General features: G+C 33.8%; 3 protein-coding genes and 1 pseudogene across 8 annotated transcripts in view; 3 read left to right on the forward strand and 1 right to left on the reverse strand.

The window, feature by feature from the left end:
• LOC114249720 (TIP41-like protein) overlaps window positions 1-25,613 on the forward strand; it is a 110,525-nt gene that overhangs the window by 56,663 nt on the left and 28,249 nt on the right. The gene's annotated exons all lie outside the window — the stretch shown is intronic.
• Window positions 583-24,849, forward strand: LOC114251881 (cAMP-dependent protein kinase catalytic subunit alpha). 6 transcript variants are annotated; one of them, XM_089732204.1, is made up of 8 exons: window positions 583-824; window positions 3,415-3,671; window positions 13,323-13,496; window positions 14,259-14,382; window positions 14,506-14,664; window positions 15,394-15,594; window positions 15,696-15,916; window positions 20,260-24,849. In XM_089732204.1, the coding sequence occupies exons 2-8, from the start codon at window positions 3,519-3,521 to the stop codon at window positions 20,419-20,421; spliced, it is 1,194 nt and encodes a 397-aa protein (XP_089588330.1). In that variant the 5' UTR covers window positions 583-824; window positions 3,415-3,518; the 3' UTR covers window positions 20,422-24,849. The 6 variants fall into 6 exon arrangements, with proteins under 6 accessions (XP_089588330.1, XP_028042098.2, XP_089588333.1 ...); XM_028186297.2 differs by having other exon boundaries at window positions 583-797; XM_089732205.1 differs by having other exon boundaries at window positions 601-672.
• On the reverse strand, window positions 6,906-8,006 carry LOC114251882 (cAMP-dependent protein kinase catalytic subunit alpha). The gene has a single exon (XM_028186298.2). The coding sequence runs from the start codon at window positions 8,004-8,006 to the stop codon at window positions 6,906-6,908; it is 1,101 nt and encodes a 366-aa protein (XP_028042099.1).
• On the forward strand, window positions 9,695-11,487 carry LOC114251883 (cAMP-dependent protein kinase catalytic subunit 1 pseudogene; annotated as a pseudogene).

Here is a 25,613-nt window from a genome sequence, read left to right on the forward strand (position 1 = left end):
GAGAATTTAGGAAAATTTATGCCGGATGACCGTACGTGATTTCTTCGAAAGATATTTAAAAAATTAAATTGTAATAATTTGAACATGAATTTGATAAATTACATTAATTAAAAATACGTTTCTAAATTAAATAAATGTAGTCCCTTTTTAATGTTTAAATAAAATCGTTGTGACAGACAGACAGTCGTGAAGAAATTCTTAGAGTTTCGCTTTGGAGTATTTCGCTCCGGAACCCTGACGTTTTTTTTTAGATTGGCACGGAACTTGATTTCGTATAAAGTACAATGACCATTAAATAACAAAAAAAGCGACAGGAAGGGTGAATGACATCTATACAATCTTACCTCTACTCGATGTACCAAATAAAAATAACGCGTCTGTCTTTTCAATTTTTTTTTTCGAACAAAACCAAAAAAAATATACCCTTACTGGTTCGTTCAGAAATCATAGCTAACTTAGATTTATATGAAAACCCTCTCACAAATCTTTGTCATGTAATGTCCTGGAAAAGCTAGTCACAGTGGCTTAAGATAAGCTCACCTAGTTAATCCTGAAAGTGAGGCTGAATACTGTATTCGACTGAAACAATTTTCAGTTGACCGCGGATCGTCGAGGAGGGAGCATGTGCGTTATCCCCTGCCCTCGTGCAACGTTCGTTGCATCGCAAACTTTGTGAGGAGTACAATAATTTAATATTATTTTGAATTAATCGTGAAAAATTGATACAAAAAATTGCGAAGTTTTTTTTTAAAAACGTTATTATGTAGGTAGAAATTTATGGAGGCAATTTTGTACAGGTACTAAAAGTAAATCATATTTTACAAGTAAACTCGTAATTAGTGACATGTAGTGTTATTTAAAAGTAATTTTGCACAACCTAAAATTTTGTTCGCTATGTTGTAATACCTAAAACATTAAAAAATATTGATTGATAATGCTAGAAATAATCAACGTGTTCTCAAAATTAGCAGTGGTTAGCATACTCATTCCTTTAAAAACGGTTTTCTGAAAGTATTTGTAACCTTATGTAATCTTAGTACGGCAGTGTACGGCATTGCAGGCTGTATTCTAGATTCAGATTGAACTGAAACAATCGTATATAAATAGGTCGATGTCTTTAGCATTAAATAAGTATCGGTTTCAAATTCAATTTACGTGGTTAAGCTGTGGAATTGATCATACAAAATCATTCAGAAGATGAGGTTCAGATGACGCAGCTTCAAACCCCTAGTCTCGAAAAAGATCATTAAAAGGAAAAGAGCATAAAGATAACATATTTGCTGGTTCAATTATATTAGTTTACATGCTATTGATTAAACGAAGCATGTAAAGAGCTTTAACGTAAGCAGCGCATCATAATGTATCAAGGTTACAAAGGCATTATTCTTTCATCCAAATCTATCAATCAAAGCGATTTTCCGTGCAAAGTGCTTTTAGCAATAAAAATTTATAGCACTTCGTTTATTTTTTTTCTATATCATGGTGACCATTTATTGTTGAGGCCTTGGATTTTACAGCAAGGTCGAAAGCTATCGAGGTCTTCAGGCGTGTTGAAGTATCGAATATATATATTACATTGCTTTGATTTCCAGTAAAGCTATAAAAAATAGCCAAAAGATGCTCTATATTTTTGTATTTAAATCTTTCTGAATAAATAATGTAGGCTAGGCTCGGCCCCTGGCATTGCTGACGTGAATGAGCGACGGTAACCACTCACCATCAGGTGGACCGTATGCTCGTCCGCAAATAAATAAATAAATAAAGTACTTAGCAAAGTAAATCTCTTAATTTACAAAAATACAAAATCTTATATTTTGATACTGCAATTCAAACAGAGGACTTACTCATTAATGGACAACATTTGTTGTATTTTGATTTACATTTTTGGCATTCCACGTCTTCTTGATGCATAATAAAATATTGCTAAAATTGAAACATGATTACTACTAAGCACGCACGTCATCCTCTTCCTTTAAAATCCACGAAATCCTGGATGACACTCGATTAAAAACTGCTTTGATCGATTGAACCATTTATAAATAAAGCAGCCGCTAATAAGATATTTTCGTTCTTGCGATATAGATTTCGTTACAAATCGTAATGAAAATGAGTTGATGTCAGAATAGGTACGTTATTGTTTATATTTTTATGATTGGCCATGTCGTAGGAGTGAGGTAAACAAATCTGAAGTGGTGCGTATTCATCGACGAAATGGCAAAATATTCGTGACGTGTTTTATTTGGGAGATGAGCAATATCGATTTCGCTAGAAGGTATCTTTGATTTATACAGCATAATATACTGTGAGTGTATTCGTTATTCTCATTTAGTTACGCTCGAATATCTCCTCATGTGAAAAGTTGACTTCTATTCATACAACTTCATTTATACAAACAAATCCTGCTGAAATATTCATATTATAATCGATATGTTATAGCCCTTTGTTCCTTTTTTGGTTTCTGGAACAACGCCACAAAGCAGTTTTATCGTGAATACTGGTGGTAGAACCTCTTCTGAGTCCGCGCGGCTAGTTACCACCACTCTGCCTATTTCTGCCGTGAAGCAGTAATGCGTTTCGGTTTGAAGGGCGGGGCAGCCGTTGTAACTATACATGAGACCTTAGAACTTAAATCTCAGGGTGGGTGGCGCATTTACGTTGTAGATGTCTATAGGCTCCAGTATCACTTAACACCAGGTGGGCTGTGAGCTCGTCCACCCATGTAAGTAATAAAAAAAAAAGAATATTTTAAATTATATAACTCAGTGGACGAAAAAGATGATAGCCCAATTAAGTCAAATGTAAAAAAAAGACATACCAAAGATCTTCGCTGAAGTGTCACATATAGTACAAACTTTAACATGGGTACTAAATCGATGAGTGAACGCATTGTAAATGAAGAAAAATCCAAATCTATTCCTAAAAAGGGTGATAATAAACAAGATTTTCTATTTTGTCTAGCGTAGTACTATAATTCAAACAAGTCTATTTTATTTATTTGGCGTTAGTTACAACGAAGGCGGGCTTGGTTTTAACTAGAATATTTTATAAAATTTTCCCCTTTGCAACGATATGATTATAATATTCTGAGCGTTTAGAGAAAAATTGAATTCCTTTTTAGTCACGCGACTTAGCAGTTTCTCCTAAAGTATTTCTTATTAATTGGACTCATAATTTTGTAAATTATGGTAAACCCATTTTAAGGTTTTCTTTTTTAAATATACTATAAATTTCGAAATTATCGTACACATGTTCCTTTAATATTTCAATTCGAAACACATATAGGAGACACTAATATATTAATTTCAACAGTTCTTGTTTTTTTATTCCGCACCTTTATCTGTCAGTCATTATATAACTGTATCTATGTAATTTTTAACTGTTTCTTCTTAAGCTTCATCGATTTGTGATTTTCAGTAACTACTAGTTATAAGAAAATTTAAAACTCCGTGATGTAGAATTTTATTATGAACATACCGGAATATAAAATATGGTAAAATTGAAAAGGACAAAGTGTAAAAATGTGTAAAAATGAGAAGAACGTGTCATGGGAGACGGAGGCACTTATGGGTACAAAGCCTGAATCGAGATGGAGCAATTTCTGTCCAAGAGAAGCCTTGTCCCATGTTGGTTTATTCGTTGCGTTAATGCTGTACACAGCTGGCGGCGGATTGGTGAGTATCAAAACGTTGAATATTGAGTTTAACAATGATATTGATTAACAATGGCTAGAGGTCCCGCAGTAGTCGAAATTCGACTATAACTAATTGGAATTGTAAGTTTGTACACTATTATGATTGTATTTTATACTTCTATAATCACAAATTTCGCCAAGACTACACTATAAAAAATATTAATAAAGACAAACAATATTTAATCTATTCTCAATTTGACCACAGACGTCAAGAACAAAAGTTTGACAATAAATAGTATGCATGCGTGTGTGCGTCAAATACATGGCATGTAGTGTGTGTAATGTTTTCTTTATTGATTTAATGTATCTTTTATGCATTATTTAAAAAAAAAATTAGCATTGTGCACTTCTTCTCTATATTCTCTATAAGTGTGCAAAATTTCATACTCATCCGTCCGCGCAATTTTCGTAAAAAGGGATACAAAGTTTTTGCTTCACGTATTAATATATAGATGAGCAATGATTACCATTAACCGTCAAGTTCAACCGTAAGCCTGTCTGTTCTACCTGGTGTTCGTAAAATGAACATAATATGTTGTTAGAATTATTTTACTTGATACTAAGATTGGACGGTACAAAAAATACTCCGGCAAGAATATCGAAATTGAGGAAAGTTTGCTGATCTTATCGCTTGTTAGACTGATTACATCGATGCCCTTATTTGACATAATGAAGAGCAGTGAGCTACTACGGCCTAAGGGCTATAGCAATAAATGACTTACGTAATTTCTTTAACAGTATTGTTCGGTCAAGTTTTTTTTTTGTTCACAAGTGAATATAGGAAATACTAAAGAAGTACTTGTGTAATTTATACGCAGCAAAAAAAAAGTTGCTACGAATTTCAATATATGTATATGAAGCCAACGAAGAAATACAGTAAATGTTTTTCTCTCAGTTTATATTCGTTATATATTCTTTAAAAAAAGACAAATGTAGTCTATTTTTAATACGTACAAAAACGAATAATAATTTTCGGCCTCGGGTTCATATTATATCATAATAAAATAATAAGTAGTCATATAATTTTCCTGAAAGCAGTCGTTGATGAAATACAACCAATCATCATCTTTTTTTTTTATTTACTGCCTAGGCGGATGGGACTGACATCCTACCTATTGTAGTGGTTACTGAAACCCATAGATATCCAGCGTAAATGCCCCCTTCCACTTGTGAGATAGGAGGTCACAATTCTCAATTGTATTGTATGCTATTCCTCCCTTCGAAAACGGAATACAGTACTGATTCACAGTAGTAATATGATGCGGTCTTATCACTAAAAGTGATCTCTTCCAGACAACCGTTTTATGTACAGAAATTCTGAAAAAGATTAAGATACAGCAGCTATGTTGCGGTGTACTATTAACAATTTCCCTCTATTAAGATAGACCCAACCATTACGCCCATTGAAAGAAAATACATACTTACAATAAGTAGATATATATCGTATAAGTAAAATTTGCAATCACTATGTATATGAAATCAATATCCATATAATATAAGGGGTTAAAGTATGAAATTGCCGATTTGTACTGAAAAATTAAAATTCGTTTTTTGTTTTCACTTACCATATTCATTTAATCAAAATATCCATTATTAATACCATTATTATTTATACATTGCTGCCAACTAATAGGAAGGTCACTTATGCCTTTGCGATAGATCTCTGGTGATCTAGATCCTACAAACTGTGTGAAAGCATTTTGTACTGCCTCCTGGGAAGAAAACTTTTTATCCGTTGGAGCAAGGTCTGGCGAATACGGAGAGTGACGAATAGTTTCTAATTGCAGTTCCTGTAGAGTTAAAAAGGTTTCTCGTGCTGTATGTTATGTATGTATGTATGTTGTAATAATTCAATCATAAAAAAATAATAAAAAATGTATATATTGTATATTTAATAGTAAATATCCGTTGGTAGTCATCTTTCTTCTGTAAGAGATACTCTTAATCGACTCCTACGACACCCCTGAGAAAAGATTAAGAAGTACTCCTAGGCCGACACCATATAATGAAAGTCAAGCATATGTAACACAAAACTTGTGAAAAGGCTGATTTTATGTTATTTTACTTTTAATTTCTTTTAAAACTGCATTCCAATATGGATAAAACGTATATTGATTTTTAAAATTTATTGCTACGGAGGTCATGCATTAAAAACCTTATCTGATAATGATGATGATGATGAGCTCTGCCCTGGTGGCGGGTGGTGCAATGGTAGAAAGGACATGATAGAATCATTTCAAATATAATAAAATCGTCAGAGAATTTCTGTGAAACATACACAGCATGGCACAAAATAGAGTAGAGGCTCGATTAGTGGTAGGACCTCTTATGAGTCGGTGCGGGTAGGTAACACCACCCTGCCTATTTCTGTCGTGAAGCAGTAATGCGTTTCGGTTTGAAGGGTGGGGCAGCCGTTGTTACTATACTTGAGACCTTAGAACTTATATCTCAAGGTAGGTGGCACATTTACGTTGTACATGTTTATGGGCTCCAGTAACCACTTAAACACCAGGTGGGCTGTGAGCTCGTCCACCCATCTAAGCAATAAAAATAAAAAATAGAAAATCTCTCGGTAGCCCAATGCTGTCCAGACGACACCTGAGGCTAAAATTATCCAGAATTAACGGTCCTTTTTTGTACAGTCAAGAAGTAGCTGATACTATGTTTAGTAATTACTAGATTTTATATGTGGCCTCGCTCACGTAATGTTAAAAAGATGTGTATCTATACCAATATTTATATAAGTTGTATGCGTAACTTGATGATAGTATGGATAATAATATGTAGTCTTTGGCTAGACTTGAATTAGCTTTCCACTTTGTTGACGGCCTCTAAATTTTTAAAAGCTAAATTGTTTTTCCTTCCTCTCTCTCTCCTGGTATCAAATACCGGTTAAAATATCATGTTCAACATTATGTATTCTTTGTAGTAATATTCCTTTTAATACCAATTGTGTTTTGGTGTGCATATTTTGTATCTCTCTTCTTTGACGTATCATAAAAAATGGTATACGGCAAGCTTGCAATAGTGATTCAATGAACATAAGGTTTCTCATTAAACACAGAATGATGCAAATTAAAATTTAATTAAGAAATATTAGACCTTACACTAGCTTTATTTTACGCTGTGAAATAAATTAAAACACTTCGTGCTTAACTAAAACTGTACTTATTCAGAGCGATAAAGAAGTATCTGATGCAGCAAAATTTATATGTTAAAAATCAGCAAATTCTTCTTCATAAAGACATACTGGACTGTCTTTAATTTTTTCTTCATCGAAAACATCGAAATTAGCGGTGTCGCCTGGTGAACGTATCTTTGGAAAAAACGGCGGATGTATGCGACTATTCAAAATACTATCCCAATCGATTTCTCTAAACCATTTATGATTTTTAAAATCCAATACGCCATCTTTAAGAGTTCCGTAACGTCTTGTTGTGTCCACTTGTAAAACATGACCTATTATATCTTTTAATTCAACAGAAAAATGTGATGGACATCTATATTTTCCTGCCACAATTTTTTCATAAATTCTCATTGGATCTGAAGCAAAAAATGGTGGATGCCCGGCACTCATTTCGAAAAGTAATACCCCTAGGGACCACCAGTCGACTGACATTCCATAGCCTTTGCTTAGAATGATTTCGGGTGCTAAATATTCTGGAGTACCGCAAAGTGTCCAAGTCCTACCGCGGATAAGCTTACAGAAACCGAAGTCAGTAATTTTGATATAACCTGTACGATCTATTAATATATTCTCGGGCTTTAGATCTCGATATACTAATTCGCAAGCGTGCAGATATTCCAATGCTAGTATAACTTGTGCTCCGTAAAATTTCGCAGAAGTTTCTTCAAACTTGCCCATTTTACGTAAATGTGAAAACATTTCCCCACCGGCTATGAAAGGTAGAACGTAATAAAGATAAACGTTATCCTTAAAATAGTATTTCATGTAAACAACAAAAGGAAAATTTAAGCCACAGAGAATCTTTTTTTCGTAGTAGCTGTGCTCAATTTGTTTCAATCTAACAATTTTCTCTTTTTCGAGCATTTTCATAGCATAATATTTACCTGTTACAATATGCTTTACAAGAAAAACAATGCCAAATGCTCCTGTTCCTAAAACTTTTTGTCTTTCAAAATCATTCAACTTTGCATTACTTTCAGATTTATCATCCCATGACTCAACAAAATCTTGACGGAGTTTCTTTAAATATTGAGAGTATTGTTCTTGTTTTGCAGGAGAATAGCCACCGTGGTGTATCAGATCACCACGTGGTGAATTTATATGCCTTTTAATTTCACTATCTGCCATTTTTCGATTTCCTTTTCTGAAATCAGTTTTGATAATAGCGAGCTTTATTTACGCAAAATTAAAATAGGGTCAATTGTAAAAGGATCGTTTTTAGTGAAAACAGATCCTAAAGCGTAATAAGAACAAAGAGAACAAAATCAATACTTACCAACAGAAAAACCAAATTAAAACTGGTATAACTTTCATTCTGTCACGGTTTGCTGTCACAAGGAAAATGTAAAAGTTTCATAGACCTATATACTTCAGTGAAAAGTTTAAGCAGCCAGTTTGACGAGTGTATTACTCTGAGAGATAATTTAATCACTACGATACAGTATAATATAGTCCTCCAAAGTAAACGATTTACTTTGAGTTTATTACGATTATCATAGCGGTCCTACCGGTGGTCTGTTCCTGCTTAAGTGGATAAGAAAGCCTCTTTGTAAAGTATGTATAGTTATATCGACATGAACGCGTTGAACTATAGTAATTAACAATTGCTTCGATACTCATTTTAAAATTTGTGAGGTATTCGTAAAATAATGTTGTTGCAAGACTGAGTATTTGACATAAATATGGCCACTTTAGTTTTATTCTTAGGTCGGTTTCACACGTTGGCCCCAACATAGGCCCCAAAGCCACTCGCCCAACGTGTGGATTTAGAAAATAGCATTGGCCCCAACCTAGGAGCGATCGTTGGTAGTTGGCCGTCGAGTGTCGGTTTTATCAAAGGAATCTGTGCTAATGTTCGCGATCCGTCCACATGTTGCCGCTTTGCTCAGTCCTATTGCAATATGCTTCGAGTGTGCATGTTGTCATCCACCATCTCCTTTGACGTGGCATTTTCTTTTTTTTCAATAGCAAATATAAATTATACGCACCCACTCAGTCTTTGAAGTCAGTCGTCAGTCAGAGTCTCACACTTTGAAGTCGTCGTGGCCTAAAGGATAAAGACGTCCGGTGCATTCGTGTTGAGCGATGCACCGGTGTTCGAATCTCAGGCGGGCACCAATTTTTCTAATGAAATACGTACTCGACAAATGTTCACGATTTACTTCCACGGTAAAGGAATAAAATCGTGTAACAAAAATCAAACCCGCACAATTATGATTTGCGTAATTACTGGTAGGACCTACCACTACCATGCCTATTTCTGCCGTAAAGCAGTAAATGCGTTTCGGTTTGAAGGGCGGGGCAGCCGTTGTAACTATACTTGAGACCTTAGAATTTATATCTTAAGGTGGGTGGCGCATTTACGTCGTAGATGTCTATGGGCTCCAGTAACCACTTGGGCTGTGAGCTCGTCCGCCCATCTAAGCAATAAAAAATAAAAATAAAAACAGTGCTGTAAAAGCGCTTAGAGCAATTTCAATTTCGGTATCGCACATCTTTACCTTGGCTCTGATTGAAAGGAACTAGTATATATTAACCAATTTAACCGCTCACCGCTCAACGTCGGTAGTAACGTTGGGGCCAACGTATGGAGCCAATGTTAGTTGAATCACAATAACTGTGATTCTGACTATTATACCTAGGAAATTGTTTTATTTTAGCAGTACTATTATTAAGTTCTTTATTTTTTTAAACATAATCTATCGAGATTGACGAAAAATATTTCCTTTACAATGCTAATTTTATCTAACTGTGACTGGAAATTAAATTTATACATATAATAATATTTACAATTTTAAAGAAAACGATCAGTCAAAACAAAATTTTACTTGATAAAACACGTTTTAACTAAAACTATATAGTTTTACTGAAATATTTACAATATTTTGAACATCATTTAAAGCTTTCAGGGCTTTTATACACACTACTATTTAACGGGTTCTCGAGACACACTTAAATATCGGGAACTTATTTAATGTGAAAATAGTGGTGCGAACCCTTTAAATAATAATGTGTGTAATTTAGAGCATCGACTAACTAACTACACACACTCAAATTCTAGTGTTTTGGAAATTAAAAACAAATTTTTGTTTTTTGCAATGGTCATTATTGTCATAAATTGACACATTTTATGAACAAATTGTAATAAATAATGATATATTTTTTTTATAAAATATTTATTTGCATTATGTTTTAATGCATACCGGTTAATTATTAAGGGTTATGGCAAAAACTACGTACAGTCATCAGAGTTATCAAGAACATTTACGTTACTTGGAAATGCTAAAGGAAGACTTTAATAAGAAATACTCAGATGCACCGATTTACGATAAAACTGTAGATGATTTCGATATTGTCAAAGCTATTGGAAATGGGGCGTATGGCGAGGTGTTTTTAGTAAGAGATAAAATTACTTTCACGTACCATGCAATGAAAGTTGTTGAAAAGAGTGTTGTAGTTGAGAGGAATCATGCTAAACATTTGATTTTAGAAAAGAAAATTCTCCAGTGTATTCAATTTCCATTTGTAGTAACTCTAGACGTGGCTTTCAAAGACAATCTGTATCTTTATTTTATTCTACCATATATTGCAGGAGGTGAAATGTTTACATACATCCAAAAATATGGGATTTTTTCCGATAGTCTGACGAAATTTTATGCATCCCAAGTAATCTTAGCTCTGGAATACTTGCACTATTGTGAAGTGGTACACAGGGATATAAAGCCCGAAAATATTTTGATTGATTCCAACGGCTACCTTAAATTATGTGATTTTGGATTTTGTAAAGTGCTAAAGAAAAAGACATGGACATTGTGTGGAACTCCAGAATACTTAGCGCCCGAAGTTATTACATCAAAAGGTTATTCTTTTTCTGTTGATTGGTGGGCTCTTGGTGTTTTGATTTTTGAGATGGAAGCCGGTCATCCTCCATTTTTTGCTTCTGATCCTAATAAACTTTATGAAAAAGTGTTAGTGGGTAGTTACAAATGTCCGGAGAACATGTCTCCAGAATGTAAGAATTTGCTTAAAGGCTTATTGCAAGTGGATCCCTCAAAGCGGATAGGCTCATTAAAAGGTGGCATTTACGAGATCAAGAGCCATACATGGTTTAATGGTCTAGATTGGCAAGCAATATTTCATCAAAAATTAATTGCCCCATTTGTCCCTATTTGTTCATCACCAGGAGACACCAGTAACTTTCCAGAAATTCCACAGCCTAAATTAAGAAAGGTGTCAAAATATTTATATGAGGAAGAATTTGCAGAATTTTAAACTGTAAAAGACTATTTTTCTGTTAATGATTTGATTATCATTTATGGTCATTAACAAATTTTGCGATAGAGTTAAGGTTCCTCCTACACTGAGTACTATTATAAAATCAAAATATACAAACCTGTTCTCGAACTGCAGTTTTATTTCCCAACTTTTCTGTATAATTTAATTCAAAAAAATAATTGCATCACAAGCTTCTTGAACAATAAATATGTCAAGCAGTGCTATTTATAATGCACATTAAAATGCTCTTGTAAGTAGTTTGCGGGACTATCCATTCCTATGTTAATCGAGTTCAGGAACAGAATTAGGCGGTACAGTAGATTGACACCAGTGTGTTCCGTTTTTTTTTTTTTTTTTGGTATAAATATAAATATTTACTAACAATCACGCCACGTTAACTGGTCCCGTGCTAAGTTCGTAAAGAACTTGTGTTACACCATGCTCAATTACCGTTTTTTTCTATTACGTCGTTCATCATTATACTATAATATAATTACATTTTATAGTCTATAGTATTCTATAGTCAAGAAATTTTCATAAAATCTGTATCTGTTCTAGCGTAAGAGTGCGGTAAATAACTGTTTTAAATTTCTTACAGTGAGAAGTGGTGTCCGATTCAAGCACTATTTGTTTGCCTTCGTAATAACTTAAACAATTAGATCAGTAAAGTATATCGCTTAGTTAATATTCGTGATGGGTAATTTTTTGACAATTTTGGAAAATATATTAGGTACATAAATCGGGGAAAAAATTCCAATTCTCTGTGAAACGCGTCATTCCGACGTCACTATTAAATTTCAACTGTCATATTTGGTAATATAGTCGAGTATGTTATATAATTATTTATCGTATATTACAGTACATTGAAAATGATATTATTATTTAACAAATGGAATACTGCTGACTTAATAAACATACTAACAGAGCGCATGTCTCGAATATGAAATACAACGAGAATTGCATTGGAAACTACACTCATGAAGAACAGATAAATCATAAACGATATTTAGATGTTTTAAAACAAGATTTTTTACATATTTATTCGAATCCCATTTCTTATTCAAAATCTCCAGAAGATTTCGATAAAGTGCAAACACTCGGACACGGTAGTTTTGGTACAGTGTACTTAGTTCGTGATATAAATACTTTTGAATATCACGCTATGAAAGCAGTGGAAAAAGTCGAAGTAATAAAACATAAAAATTTGAAACAGCTTTACATAGAAAAGAAAATTTTACAATGTGTTAATTTTCCATTTACGATGTCTTTAGATTTCACTTGCAAGGATAACATGTATGTGTACTTTATACTACCTTATGAAGCTGGCGGTGAACTATATACTTTGATCAAGAAGCTAGGAGGATTCTCTGAACCTTTATCTCAATTTTATGCTGCTCAATTAGTATTAGCTTTGGAATATCTGCATCACTGTTCCGTTGTTCACAGAGACCTTAAGCCGGAAAATGTATTAGTTAGCAGTTCAGGCTATATAAAGTTAGCGGATTTTGGATTTTGCAAGATCATAAAGAGCCGAACTTGGACATTGTGCGGAACGCCGGAATATTTAGCACCAGAATTAATATTGTCGAAAGGGTATTCGTTTCCGGTAGATTGGTGGGCTTTGGGCGTTCTCATTTACGAAATGATTGCTGCTTTTCCACCGTTTTATAGCAGCGAGCCAATTAAACTATATGAAAAAATCCTTACAGGACAGTTTAAGACACCAGAAAATATGACACAGGTGTGCAAAGCTCTGGTAAAAAATCTTTTGGAAGTTGATCCAACGAAACGATACGGCTCCTTAAAAGCTGGGGTACTAGAAATAAAAAATCATCTGTGGTTTTGTGACATCAATTGGTCGTCCATATTATATCAAAAAATGATTCCGCCACACGTTCCGATATGCAAAAACATTGGTGATACTGGCAATTATTCTAAGGTCGACGAAATTTTGTTAAAAAAATCACAGGAATGTGTATTCGAAAAAGAATTCGAAAACTTTTAATTAGGCTTCGTGTAATTATAATCGATAAATAAAATATATAGTATGACATGCCATATTGTTTTACTTGTGTAGTTTTGGGCTATGCAAAGGTGAAAATAATAAGTTTTACTCAAAGTACATATTTAATGCATTGAGATAAAAATATTAATGTTTATTTCTTGCAGGTATTCCGTGCGTTAGAGTATCCAGCTGAAATGGCTAAACAGGATTTTCATAGGGAACGTGTTCTAAGTGAAAGATGGAATTTAATACGTTTTGTAGCTCAATGGACAAACGGGACTGAGTATTTTAATGGCGTTGAAGAGCTGCTAAGCCATCATTTAGCTATTTACGAAAAGGCAAGTTTCGCAATATTATTGGCACGTTGCATTGAAATAATTTTCTTAATTTCGTACAACATTAACTTTATTAAAATCTGCCATCAGTGATGTAGGGTAACGAGAATTGAATGCTGTGAGACGTGACTAGTTTAAATTGAACTTTTATCTTATTTGTTCACGAGCAATTTCGAATGAAAAACTGGCAAACTTTATAGATTTCAAACCTGGTGTTAAGTGGTTATCGGAGGCCATAGACATCTACAACGTAAATATCGCCACCCACTTAGAGATATGTCATGTCGCGTCCTCGTGACCCCTTATGGAGCAGTGATCGGGCCTATGCCCGTGTTCTAAGTCTCAATTTTTAGTACAACGGAAACTGCACCCTTCAAAGTGCAACGCATTACTGTTTCAGGGAAGTAATAGATACAGTGGTATTACCGAGTCGTGTAGGCTCACAAGATACCCTACCACAAGTGATATCCCAAATCAATTTGTTTGTGGGTTTGATAAAAACCAATTTATTATTTACGTGTTATCTTTTCTTCATCATGAAAGATATTCGTGAACATTTGTTAAGTAAGTATTTCATTGCATAATTTAATAACTCCCTTGGGGCATTAACCCACGAAAACTTCAACTCAAGACTCAAGACGGGTGGCGGTATTAACCTCTCGATGCCTATGAGTTTCAGTAAGAATTTAATCCCAGAATGACCGTGAGCTGATCTGCTATCTACGAGTCTTCCTTATGAAATAACATGTTAGCTGTTTATTCAAGGTGTTAGAAGAAGCGTCATCAGATGGCATATCGTTAGAAGTAGAAAAGAATTTTCCACCAACCGAAGAAAGATGGAGCATTTTGCAAGCTGTATTTTTTTCTTCAACAGTGCTCACTACTATAGGTGTGTACCATGTAAGCACAAGCAGTATACTTAAATGAAAAAAAACACTATAAATTATTGAAAACTTGGTATTATAGCGTCTTAAAATTATTTTCATTTTCTTTAAATACATTTCATTTTCAGGTTACGGTAACATAGTGCCGGTAACATTTTGGGGAAGGTTGTTTTGTATCGCTTACGCCTTGATAGGAATACCATTCACATTAACGGTCATCGCTGATCTAGGCAGAGTTTTCGCTACATGTGTTTCCTTTATCGCTAAACATCTACCGTCACCACCTAGTAAGTTAACATGATTTACGCAATAAGTAGATACTCTCAGTTTCCTGACGTTTATTTATTGTATTTCTGTAAATGGGCAAAGGATCCACGATTTTCCTCATTCCCGATCCTGCGAATAGAATGGAAAGCAGTCGACGTCTCCTCAAGCACGTCGGATCCTCCCGATCCATTAACGGTGCTCTTAGGTCCCTCAAGCACCGGTCATCGTTCTCGTCGAACCCGTCGCTTGCGACGAAGGGCTCGACGAGTAAATTAACCTTCAGACACCGCCCACTGAGTTTCTCGCCGGATCTTCTCAGTGGTTCGCGTTTCCGATCCGGTGGTAGATTCTGCGAAGCACGACTCTTGTTAAGATTCGTGTTAGCAACGTCGTCAGGTTTGAGCTCCGCGAGCTCACCTACTAGTTAAGGTTACGCTGAAATAGCCTCTCAAGGCTCTCAGCTTATATAGGAAAAAATAAGGTTTCCTGACGTTAACTTTTTAACAGAATCCATGGACATCACAATCCAAATGAGCACCCCTTTCGAGACATAAGGTTGAAGTGTCATTGAATTGTACAGCTACAGTAAAAATAGCCAGATAGATACATGCATGGACTTGTAATGCACTCGTCATTTTTAAAGAAACTCTCTCGTATTCGTAAACTCCATGGTACTAATTTTTTTTTCTAACTACATATATCCACGTCAATTTCGTTTTTCGTAACAACTTCACGGTATCTATTTTTAGAATGTTGTACAAGAGTGACAGAAGCCAATCCTGCCGGCCAGAGATCTCTTTACGCACTCGGAGCAGTTGGGTTTTTGTTTGTGTATCTGTCAGCTGGGGCTGGCTTGTTCAAGATGTGGGAGGATGACTGGACCTTCTACGATGGATTCTATTTTTGTTTCATCACGATGACGACCATTGGATTTGGAGATATTGTACCAAGTAAAATAATTGATTCTCATTAAGCAAGAAAGTTCAATAGCTGATTGATGTTATTTTAAGTTCTCTATCTACTTCTAAGTTGTAAAAATTGTTTTTAACAGAGAGACCGAAATACATGCTGCTTTGTACGTTGTACATTTTGATTGGCTTGGCGCTAACGTCAACTATTATTGAGCTGGTGCGGAGACAGTACGCAAGATCTTGGCAGCAATTGCGCGCGCTGTCTGGTCCCCTAGCTGACACGCTGAGAAGACTAGGCGACGCCGGCCGAGGTGTCGACGTCTCTAGCCTACACAGTGACCTTAGGAAAGTTTTAACTGTGGTAAGTTTGTCAATAAAAATATAAATGGTGTAATTTATTTTATAATTGTTTAATAATTGTTATTTGAGATTGACTTCTAGATAGATACGTCGATACCTTATTGGAAGATCGTATAACTAAATCGTATAGGAAGAAGTTGTATTGTAAATGATCATAGGCTGATATTATCGTCCTTTATGCCACGAAGAACCAGAAAAGCTTCATAGTAAAGCAATCTATTTATAGTACCTTACAGTATCTGATTTGGTAAAAGTTTAACTTACGGTGGTCTCTACCCTGTGCGGTGGAAGTTTGAAAATAGTGATAATTAATAGTATTCCTTTGGTTTTAGAAAGTCGTAGAGATAATTGAACCTACTTTTATAGTTTAATTTCACATTTTCAATTTTGAGATTTCGTATACTTTTAAGTTCGTCGTTACGAAGACTAAAGTGTTATTCATCGACATTTGAATGTTGTGATAACCACCGTCAATTTTTCTACTAAAGGATGTCTAGTCTTTTACGTTTCATTTCATACATACAGTACTATTAAACATATTGAGGTTTGACACAGATGATTGGGTTCGGGTTTGGGTTTCGGAAATACTGGCTAACTATTTGCTTACTCTCTAGATCGCACCTCCGTCTAGCGAGCTAAGCAAGCCTCTTGATCAAGGCTTCGCATAGTCGAACCTGGATGTGTAATGGGAATGGTCCCGGTAAAGAAGACAATAATTTTATACGTAAAAAAAAACCCATTAAATTTGTGTTTAAGAGATCTAATGTTTTGAACGTTTATTTTTGTATGTGCTTGTGATTTTGTGAGAGTAAACTGATATATTATTACGTAATAAGATTATGTAACGCACGGAGTCCAGCTGCAGAAACGCGAGGGGTGCTTGTTACGTCTCCTATTATGGGTTGGGAAAGGCAACTTAGTACATTAGATGTGGTTCTAGAAGTACAGATCGCAGTTTAGAATAGCATTAACTTACCGTTTTCTGTGGGGGTTGTGAAAACCAGCACGTGATTGATATGCTGCAAAGCAATAATTAAAGTTCCGATTCTGGTCAAAACAATTAGGTTTCGTCCGTATCGGGTGGAAATCGAGCTAAGGGCTCAGGGCTCAAGTTTAGGGCTCAGGCACCGGCAGGCTAGAATGAATTTTTTTTTTGGTTTAGGTATTATAGGAAAATCCTACGGCCCACCTGGTGTTAAGTGTTTTCCGGATCTCATATACATCAAAAACGTAAATGCCACCATCCATCTTGAGATATGAGCCCTATGTTTCATTAGTAGTACAACGGCTGCCCCACCTTTCAAACCAAAACGCATTATTGCTTCACGGCAGAAACAGGCAGAATAGTGGTACTTACCCGTGCATGTTCTCAACCTACCTACCACCCTACTACCGCCCTACCACCAGTAATTACACAAATTATAACTTTTGCGGATTTGATTTTTCTACACGATGCTATATACCTTCATTCCGCGATCGTTCAGTTATTCGTGAAATAAATAAATCCACTTAAAATAGGATACTTTATTGATGTTTTGGTTGAGATATTTAAGAGTGAAAAAAAGTAATTAGTATCCTATTTCCTAGGCGCGTCTTCATAATGTCTAAAAATTTTGGCAGAAGTACAAAATTTTATTTCTCGGCATAATGAGTGCCTAACAGAATGTTATACATGACAACAATTTTATCCTCTTCGATAATTTTATTTCTTGTATTATGTGTGACGGAGATTAGAAACACATGTTTTCTGTTGTTACAGAAATTTTGTTTTTGATTCGCAAAATTTTGATAATGTTCCTATTTATGTGGTAGATACGCTCGTAAGTTCTTTAAAGTCGTGTATTTAATGCATTCACAAGAATATAAAACAGTTTAGTTTCTTTCTTGCGTAGAAATAATCACGCAATACCTACGCGCAAAGTCTATCCCCCCTAAATGTCTAATACTTCATTTTATTTACTTTCAGAAATCACTAAAGCCAAATGATTTTTGTTCCACGATGTTTATTTGGGTCAACTTGATCATTTTGCTTAGATTGTTTGTGTGGTGGAATGTGAATTGTTTTTCATTTCCCCTGAAAGGGACTTGGGATTTCCAGTGCGAGATTTTTGTTGTCATATGTTTTGATTTGAACAGTTTTGATTGTTCATTTTATAGAAATGTTTTCTGCAAACGCAGGTGTTTTAATTTCCGTTGAAGCTGAGGCTTTATAAGCCGTTGTTTTTAAACGTGATGGCTCCAAAATTATTTACACTATTACAAGTTTTACTCGAACAGAAATAGTTTTAAGAAATTTAAGTCAATTTATGTTTGAAACTGAACAAAATTTTTATTTTAAAGACAATTTTTGACTGTTGTCGTTGAATATTTTACAGAAAACCTATACCGGCCCAGAATCTATGGTACAACCAAAAACCGAGGTGATGTATATTCACCGGGATCCCGTATAAAACGGCTGCCTTATTTTGTTCTAAAGCTTACCTGACAGTAGTCAAGGCCGGTATTATAAATGACTTATTAGTCGCAAAACTACATTTTTTATCAAATAAAATCACGCGAATCATTTACATATTGACGACTTCAAAGAAAAGTGTAGCTAGCTACATGACAAAGTTTGACCCTTTTAAAAAAAAAAAGGTTTAAACAAGAATTAAACAAATCGTACTATGAAAGTTCATTTTGAAGTCGGCATAGTTTTCGTTTGACATTACGTACGCTTTTTGCATATCAGATCGAGTCCGAGTTATATTTCAATGTCGTAACTACTACCCTTTTAGTTTTATTGCCCAATAAAATACACGTAACATTTTACTAATGCTTGCATTATTTTGTAATGCTTTGATGCAAAGTAATATGTTGAAAACGATCATCTATTCCCACGTATCGATATATAACTAGGAATAAATGTACGTAATCCTTCACCTTTTAAATGCAGTAAAATGTTATGGCTCTTTTTCTTGCACTGCTTATAAATAAATTACGTACCCATTATCTTAATGTAAAACGGGTTGCATAAATATTTCAATACAGCGGTAGTAGATTGCGGAAGTGCTTCGTATTTAATGAAATTCCATTTGAAGAGATGTACGTACATTACGCGTGTAACGAAAATATTCCTTATAGTTAGTTATTTTATTTGTTTTGAGCGTGACTAAATCTATACTAATATTATAAAGAGGAAAGATTTGTTTGTTTGTTTGTTTCGAATAGGCTCCGAAACTACTGGACCGATTTGAAAAATTATTTTTCCATTAGAAGCCGACATTGTCCCTGATGAACATAGGCTACTTTTTTTAATTTTTTTTTTTTGGTTTCATGTGTGTTTTAATGTTTCCGAAGCGAAGCGAGGGCGGGTCGCTAGTTAGTTAGTAAATTGATTTAAGTATTTTTTATAGTCAACTAATTTACCTATAAACAATAAGAAAAAAAAAGGGTGCGTGTACTTATGTACGCGCGTAAGAAGTTATACTTTATTTTTATTAAATTTATTTCTTTTTTTAAATATTAAATTATAATTAATAATAAATATTTAACGTTAATAATTTAATAATATTTAGTATGAATTATATTAAATAATAATTTTGTCATTTATATTACTAAAAAATTAATGCTAATAACAATTTTTTTTTATGAGTGTACATGCGCGAAAGTTCACCTGCGGCTAGACTCAGACTCGCCAAGTTACGTCGGTCGTATTGTAATGAGCGATTTAGTGGGCAACTTCATTCTGTTAATTTTGTGTCACGGTGCGCGCGCATCGTAAAATTTCACTCTCATCGATTTTTCATAACGCGCCTTAAGAAGTATAACTTCAAAAACTTAAATCCCTTCGATTTAGCATAGTTAAATTTATTTAGTTCACAAAAAATTTAAGATTCAACCTAATTTTTGCTTTTTATTTAAGTAAGCTTGCTGCCTAAGTAGTATTCGAGAGATTTACAGCCCGCGTTAACTAGCTAAAGCCTTGATTACCCTCTAATGAGGGTGTATTTTATTGCTGTAGAAACGCGACGCACTTAAAATATTTCAAATTAATGTATTATACATTCATAGATAATAATTTAATTTGATGATTCTGAAATCTACTACTAGGTTGCTAATCAAATTTTTTGGAAAATCGAATGAATTGTACAAATTGGATGTTTAATACGAAATTGCGTTTCATTGAATTGAGATCAAAGTTTTCTACATATGAGGTTCAATTTCTGTTTATAGTTAATTAATTCAATTATGTTCTAATTGAAATTGATTCGTCAAATTAATTTTTGTTGCCAGGCTTGAGTTCAAATCATTAACATTCGTTTATAATATGTAACGAATTAATCAAATTCACAATTGTCGCAGGTTACAATGCCGCGTCTGAGCAGCGCCGGTGGTGGAGCACTATCGGAAAAGCGTCGCTTAGAACTGGAGGCAGCCGTCGAAGCGGTCATCAGGGACATCACATCTCCGGTACAGCAAAAGCCTCCGATCGTCCAAATTGTCATTTACGAATCGTCTGTTTGAATTACTTTTTGACTCTTTCCCATGCTATTGAGCTTAGGCGTGTTTAAAATGCTACAATTATTCAAAAGATATACTTTAAAAAAAAGTGCGTGCGTACAAAGTACACATGTCAGAAGTGAAACTTTTTTGGCGAACTAATTTATAAGGCTTGCTTATATTTATACAAATCCAAAACTTTAGATTTCCGAGACTTAGAGGAAGGGAAAAAGGAAGATATGTTCCCGCCAAAAGTCTGTCAAATGTCAATCTCAAACCTCAGTGTTGACAGTCACATTATGTTTAGATTACTAAATTGTAAATGACTAATATTTTGCCAATTGAATTGACTAATTTAATTTCATGCTATTTGATTAATGTTCCAAATTCTTTTCATTTCATTTCAATTCCTATTAACATTTTTCACAAAGAAATTATATAATATTAGGCTATATGGTATGATACATTTGCCTTTCCAGTTGGAAAAATACAACTACTACTATTGACATTTGACAAGTACTTAATTTCAATAGTAGTTTGATGTCACTTCCGTTGCATACCTGCGTGACGTTCTGTAAAAATTTTACCCTCATGCGCCTAAAGAAGTTTCACTTCAAAAAATACGTATGCCCAGCCTGGAAATTGGTGACACTGAATAAAACTAAATGTGGAGTGTTTATTGTTCAAGCGTTTTATCGAAAAAAAAATCTTGATATTCGAATAAAATGTCTGTGCTTCGACATTGATCTAATATACAAAATATTCTTAATTTTACGCATAGATTATGTATATTGATATTGTTATGGTGTCGGATCACGGACTTCTTTTTGCGTGTTTTTCAAGCATTATGTTAAGTTCAAGGGTGTTTCACTTCTATATTAACATGCTATTAGCACTGCCTTCATGAGACACGGCACAATATTGTTAAGATTTACTGTACATTTTGGAGTCCTTGTATGTATTTATTTACTGTGTTTCAAAAGTAAGAAAAAAAATTATTAATATAAAACCGTATGAGAAATGAAATACTTTAAAAGAAGCTGGTATTGGATATATAACAGATTTTAATGATATAATTTATTACCAATATCAATGGAAGCTATCCTAGTTTTTATTTATTTGATATGACCGAAAATTAAAATGCAAACCTTTACCTACAAGTAGACATTTTATTATTTCAAACATATTGAAAAAAAAAACAGTACTATAGTTAAACATTTTAATATTCAGCACAACTAGAGAATAGTTATCGTGATAACTTCCATCACGATAACTATTAGAAATCACGAATTACCGAAAAACAACAATTAATAGTGTTTAACACGGTTTATGTTTGTGGGGAACAATTTAACGATACACATTTTTGTGTTTAAAAGGTTAGTGATACTACATAATATCTATTCGATTACGTTTAAAACGGCTTTTGATTTTGATTTTTAATTTAGTACTACTATGAAATGATGCGTTTCAATGACAGAAGAGCTCAAGAGTCCTTTGACACTGCAATACGAATACCGCCAAGCGCCTTTAGACATTACGTCGAAATTTCACTTGCATTAGGATTGCTGCTATCGAGTAGTCGCAGCCCGTGTCGGCTCATGACACGAATAAAGGGAGTTAATAGTAATAATCAAATCATTACAAATATGGACTGATCATAGTAACAGAACAGATACCAGAAGTAGTCAAGGATAGTATTTTCGTGTTTTCCACTACTTATGCGGAGACTATTGCCGAATATAGTCTGGCCAGAATTCGATATGGAATCGTTTTGGCATTTCTGATTTAATTTAATTATTATTAACGTTATTACTAAAGTATCTATTGTTATTATTAATTATTATTAACGGATTATAATTTAACCCCTTTTGTGCCGAGAATTTGGAAGAAAGCAACTAAATTTAACAAAAGAATTTCAGTAGGTATTTAGGCGAATCCGAGGACTTGGATATGGACCGCTTCTTTTAATATGTTTTTTTAAAGTTTGAGTTAAATCTATTATACAATATATCCTATGCTCAAAAAGAATGAAATCAGGTTTTTCTTTGCTGTGACTAGAACGTTGATTCTTCTAAGTATTTACCCACCGCCAACCTACCTACAATATACAACAAATTGAAAATTTTGGAATGTACATTTTGGAATCGTGGTCATAAGAATTGGCTTTTTGCCTCTGAAACAAAAGAAAAAAGTATTTAAATCTAAAATAATTTGATCTCAATGTGGAGTGAAAGAACAAAATGGAACTTGACGGCTCGTTTGACGGCATAAGAAAACATTCGTGTGCCAACAGCGAAATAAAGATGTGACCAATATGTTGTGTACATTGAACTTTTTTTGTGTATTGTGTTAAGATGTTTAATTTTGTAGGCAGGCGGCGCTTTGTCTAGACGTTTCACATAACTTTTGTAACGGATATATTTGTGTTTTATGACTTGTTATTCCTAATACTAGTACGTATGGAACGCATTAAGTCATGGTTTACGATGAAATACATTTCATGCCTGACGTGATACGTTTTCCGAATAGTTTTATTGATGACTTAAACATCACGTGACTTAAGTATAGAAATGAATGTCTGCGTGAATTTGGACAACAATTCGAGAGTGCTAATTTTGGTTTGGTACAAGTATTTTATTTCATCCTCGGCTTACATCGTTTCCTGTAAACATGTGTCATGATTTTGGCAATGTTCAAATATACTCGAATTCCGAATCATCGTTGAAGTTTCGTCATAGGATCCATTTTTGGATCGATACAGTTGGGATGGATTTTTTAAAAATGAAACACATACACTATCTCATAAACTACAACAAGGTTATTATTGAAGCCGATAATGAATTTATTTAATTAAATGAGGTCGAGCGTAATTAATCGTAACTACACTTTATGTATTTAATCAAAATGTACAATTTAATCATCCACTTGTAAGTAAAAGATGTCAACTCAATTTATGGTTGCCATAAATATTCACCAAACTAATAAACGTCACAGCATTTCAGTAAAAAGGTGTCTTATGGACTGAAACCGTTGCTGTGCGTACATTCTATGGTGAAGCGAATGATTGAGGAAGGAATAATACATATTATATAATATGTGGTATCTGATTGAAAAAATTATGTTTGTATTATGAGTGAAAAATCAGTCACAATAAAATTTTCTTCTCTACAAAATTATTATAACGGTTTCACATTACAGAAAATTACATAAAAAGAATAGCTGCCCAATACAATAGTTCCATAGAATGGGTTTGCAAATATGCATGAGGCAGTTATAGACGACGCGCCTAGCGTGGGCTGTTTATAATTTAGGTACCTATTTCGTCGATACGTATCATTAATAGTGAAGTGTTTTTCTTGAGTAATTTTAAGAGCAATGGTCATTGTGAGTAAATTCATTAAATATTTCATCATTAAATATTTAATGTATTCTTATGTGAAAAAAGTTACAGTACGTTGATCGTCATTTGGATATCGTACTTACTGGCACCTTTTGTATAGTTACAACTAAAAAGTTGCCTTCAACAATGAGCTAGCCTTTGCATAAAAAAAATGCGCACGTTATGATATGCATAAATGCAGAATTCAGTGCAATGATTTCCTTCATAGATCTAAAACGTTTGTTTTAAATAAAATCCGTAATTATAATTGAAAATTTAATTCATAATTACGCGAGTTTATACTAATTAAGGTCGAATATATTGTTTGAAAGATGAGCTACCACAGAACAATTCGTATACGGCTTATTGATCACTTTACTAATTATATTTGGTTATCACACGTTTTGATACAGAAACAATTTCGAAGAATCAAGAGATACTGTTAGAATACTGTAGATGAATACCAGATTTGAGTTTAATTTGTTTAATATTGTTTCATACGCCTAACTTATACCGCTTACTTATGAGATTAATAAATTTAAAAAACCGGAACACCTGAATTAAAAAATAAGCATAGAAGTATCACCTACATCACAAATTTTGTGAATAACGTACTTAGAATGTTGTTTTTGTTCATTTATGAAAATAATGCGTGTATTTAATAATAGTTTTATGTTTGAGTAAACATGCATTCTGTTGTGTAAATATTTATATTTGTAATTTTTAAATTTTGAGTGAGTTTTTTTATAAGATTTTTGTAATTTTGTAAAATCGACTATATATTTATTGAAAAAAATAAGGTATATTTAAAGTGATATTAATTTCCAAACTCTTAAAATTGTTAATGTTTTTTGTTAAATACAATGATTACTTGGTTTAAAATGTATATTATATACAAATATCAATTCCAGTTTCTTTTGAACTAGTCACACACACATACTGACTGCATATTTTTAAAACGTGTCCCTTTTGGAAATCTTGAAAGGTGAATTTGATTCGCATCGCTGTGCAAAATGTTCTCGATGATCGGTCATCAATTATGGCATTGAATAAATTGTGTTTCATATATTGCATGGCGTTTTTTATTTATGTTAATACACGAATAGTGGTAAATGGATGAATGAATAAGCTGATTACTAAGGTGAAGACGCTGGATCGATAACTATTGACAAATCTGGTTCCGGATGCTGAGGTTCACTTGCGGTCACTAGAACTTTAGAAGAATAAGTAAGGGAGGTACTTTTCAGTTTTATATGTTTTATTTATTGTGTAAACAGGTACAGTACACATCTTATCTTTTAGACCACGACAACTTCAAATATACTATGTAGTATTAATTATAATCATTAGAAACTTCTAATCATGTACTTCAATATAATTTCAGAAGCGGTAGCTGTTCGTTTTATGAATTTGTTTTTTTACATTGTTTCAAGATTAGTTTATGAATCGAATTCTCAGTAGCCTCGTTCTATTTCATAGTAGCATTATTGGTAACGCGGTTCGCCGATCTTCCGCTGAGTCTTTCGATTTTATGATGCTATAAATACATCCAAATGTTTGTGTAATATTACAATTTATCGTGTAAACAGTATCTCATGTCAGTTGCCGGGACGGACTGATATTGTGGTGGTGAGATCAGCAATAAGACCAGGGTATGATTGAATAATGGATGTTCTTATCAACCCATTTATCTCTGTAAGGTAGTGTTATTTTTTTACTTTTAGGTTCATAAATTTCGTATATAAGGGAAACACCTATTAATACATGTTTATATATGTGTGACTCGTAATCCACTAATATAACTATGCCTATCCGTGATCTATTGATCATCGTCGCG

Source organism: Bombyx mandarina, chromosome 13, assembly GCF_030267445.1.
Source record: "Bombyx mandarina strain Sakado chromosome 13, ASM3026744v2".
Classification (NCBI taxonomy): Eukaryota; Metazoa; Arthropoda; class Insecta; order Lepidoptera; family Bombycidae; genus Bombyx; species Bombyx mandarina.

Excerpts from the sequence above, each read along its gene's own strand:
- LOC114251881 (XM_089732204.1), top strand. The coding sequence starts at position 3,519 with ATGTGTAAAAATGAGAAGAACGTGTCATGGGAGACGGAGGCACTTATG. Across the intron at positions 13,497-14,258 it reads ATTTAGCTATTTACGAAAAG|GTGTTAGAAGAAGCGTCATC; the intron begins GCAAGTTTCGCA and ends TGTTTATTCAAG. Across the intron at positions 14,383-14,505 it reads AACAGTGCTCACTACTATAG|GTTACGGTAACATAGTGCCG; the intron begins GTGTGTACCATG and ends TTTCATTTTCAG.
- LOC114251882 (XM_028186298.2), bottom strand. The coding sequence starts at position 8,006 with ATGGCAGATAGTGAAATTAAAAGGCATATAAATTCACCACGTGGTGAT.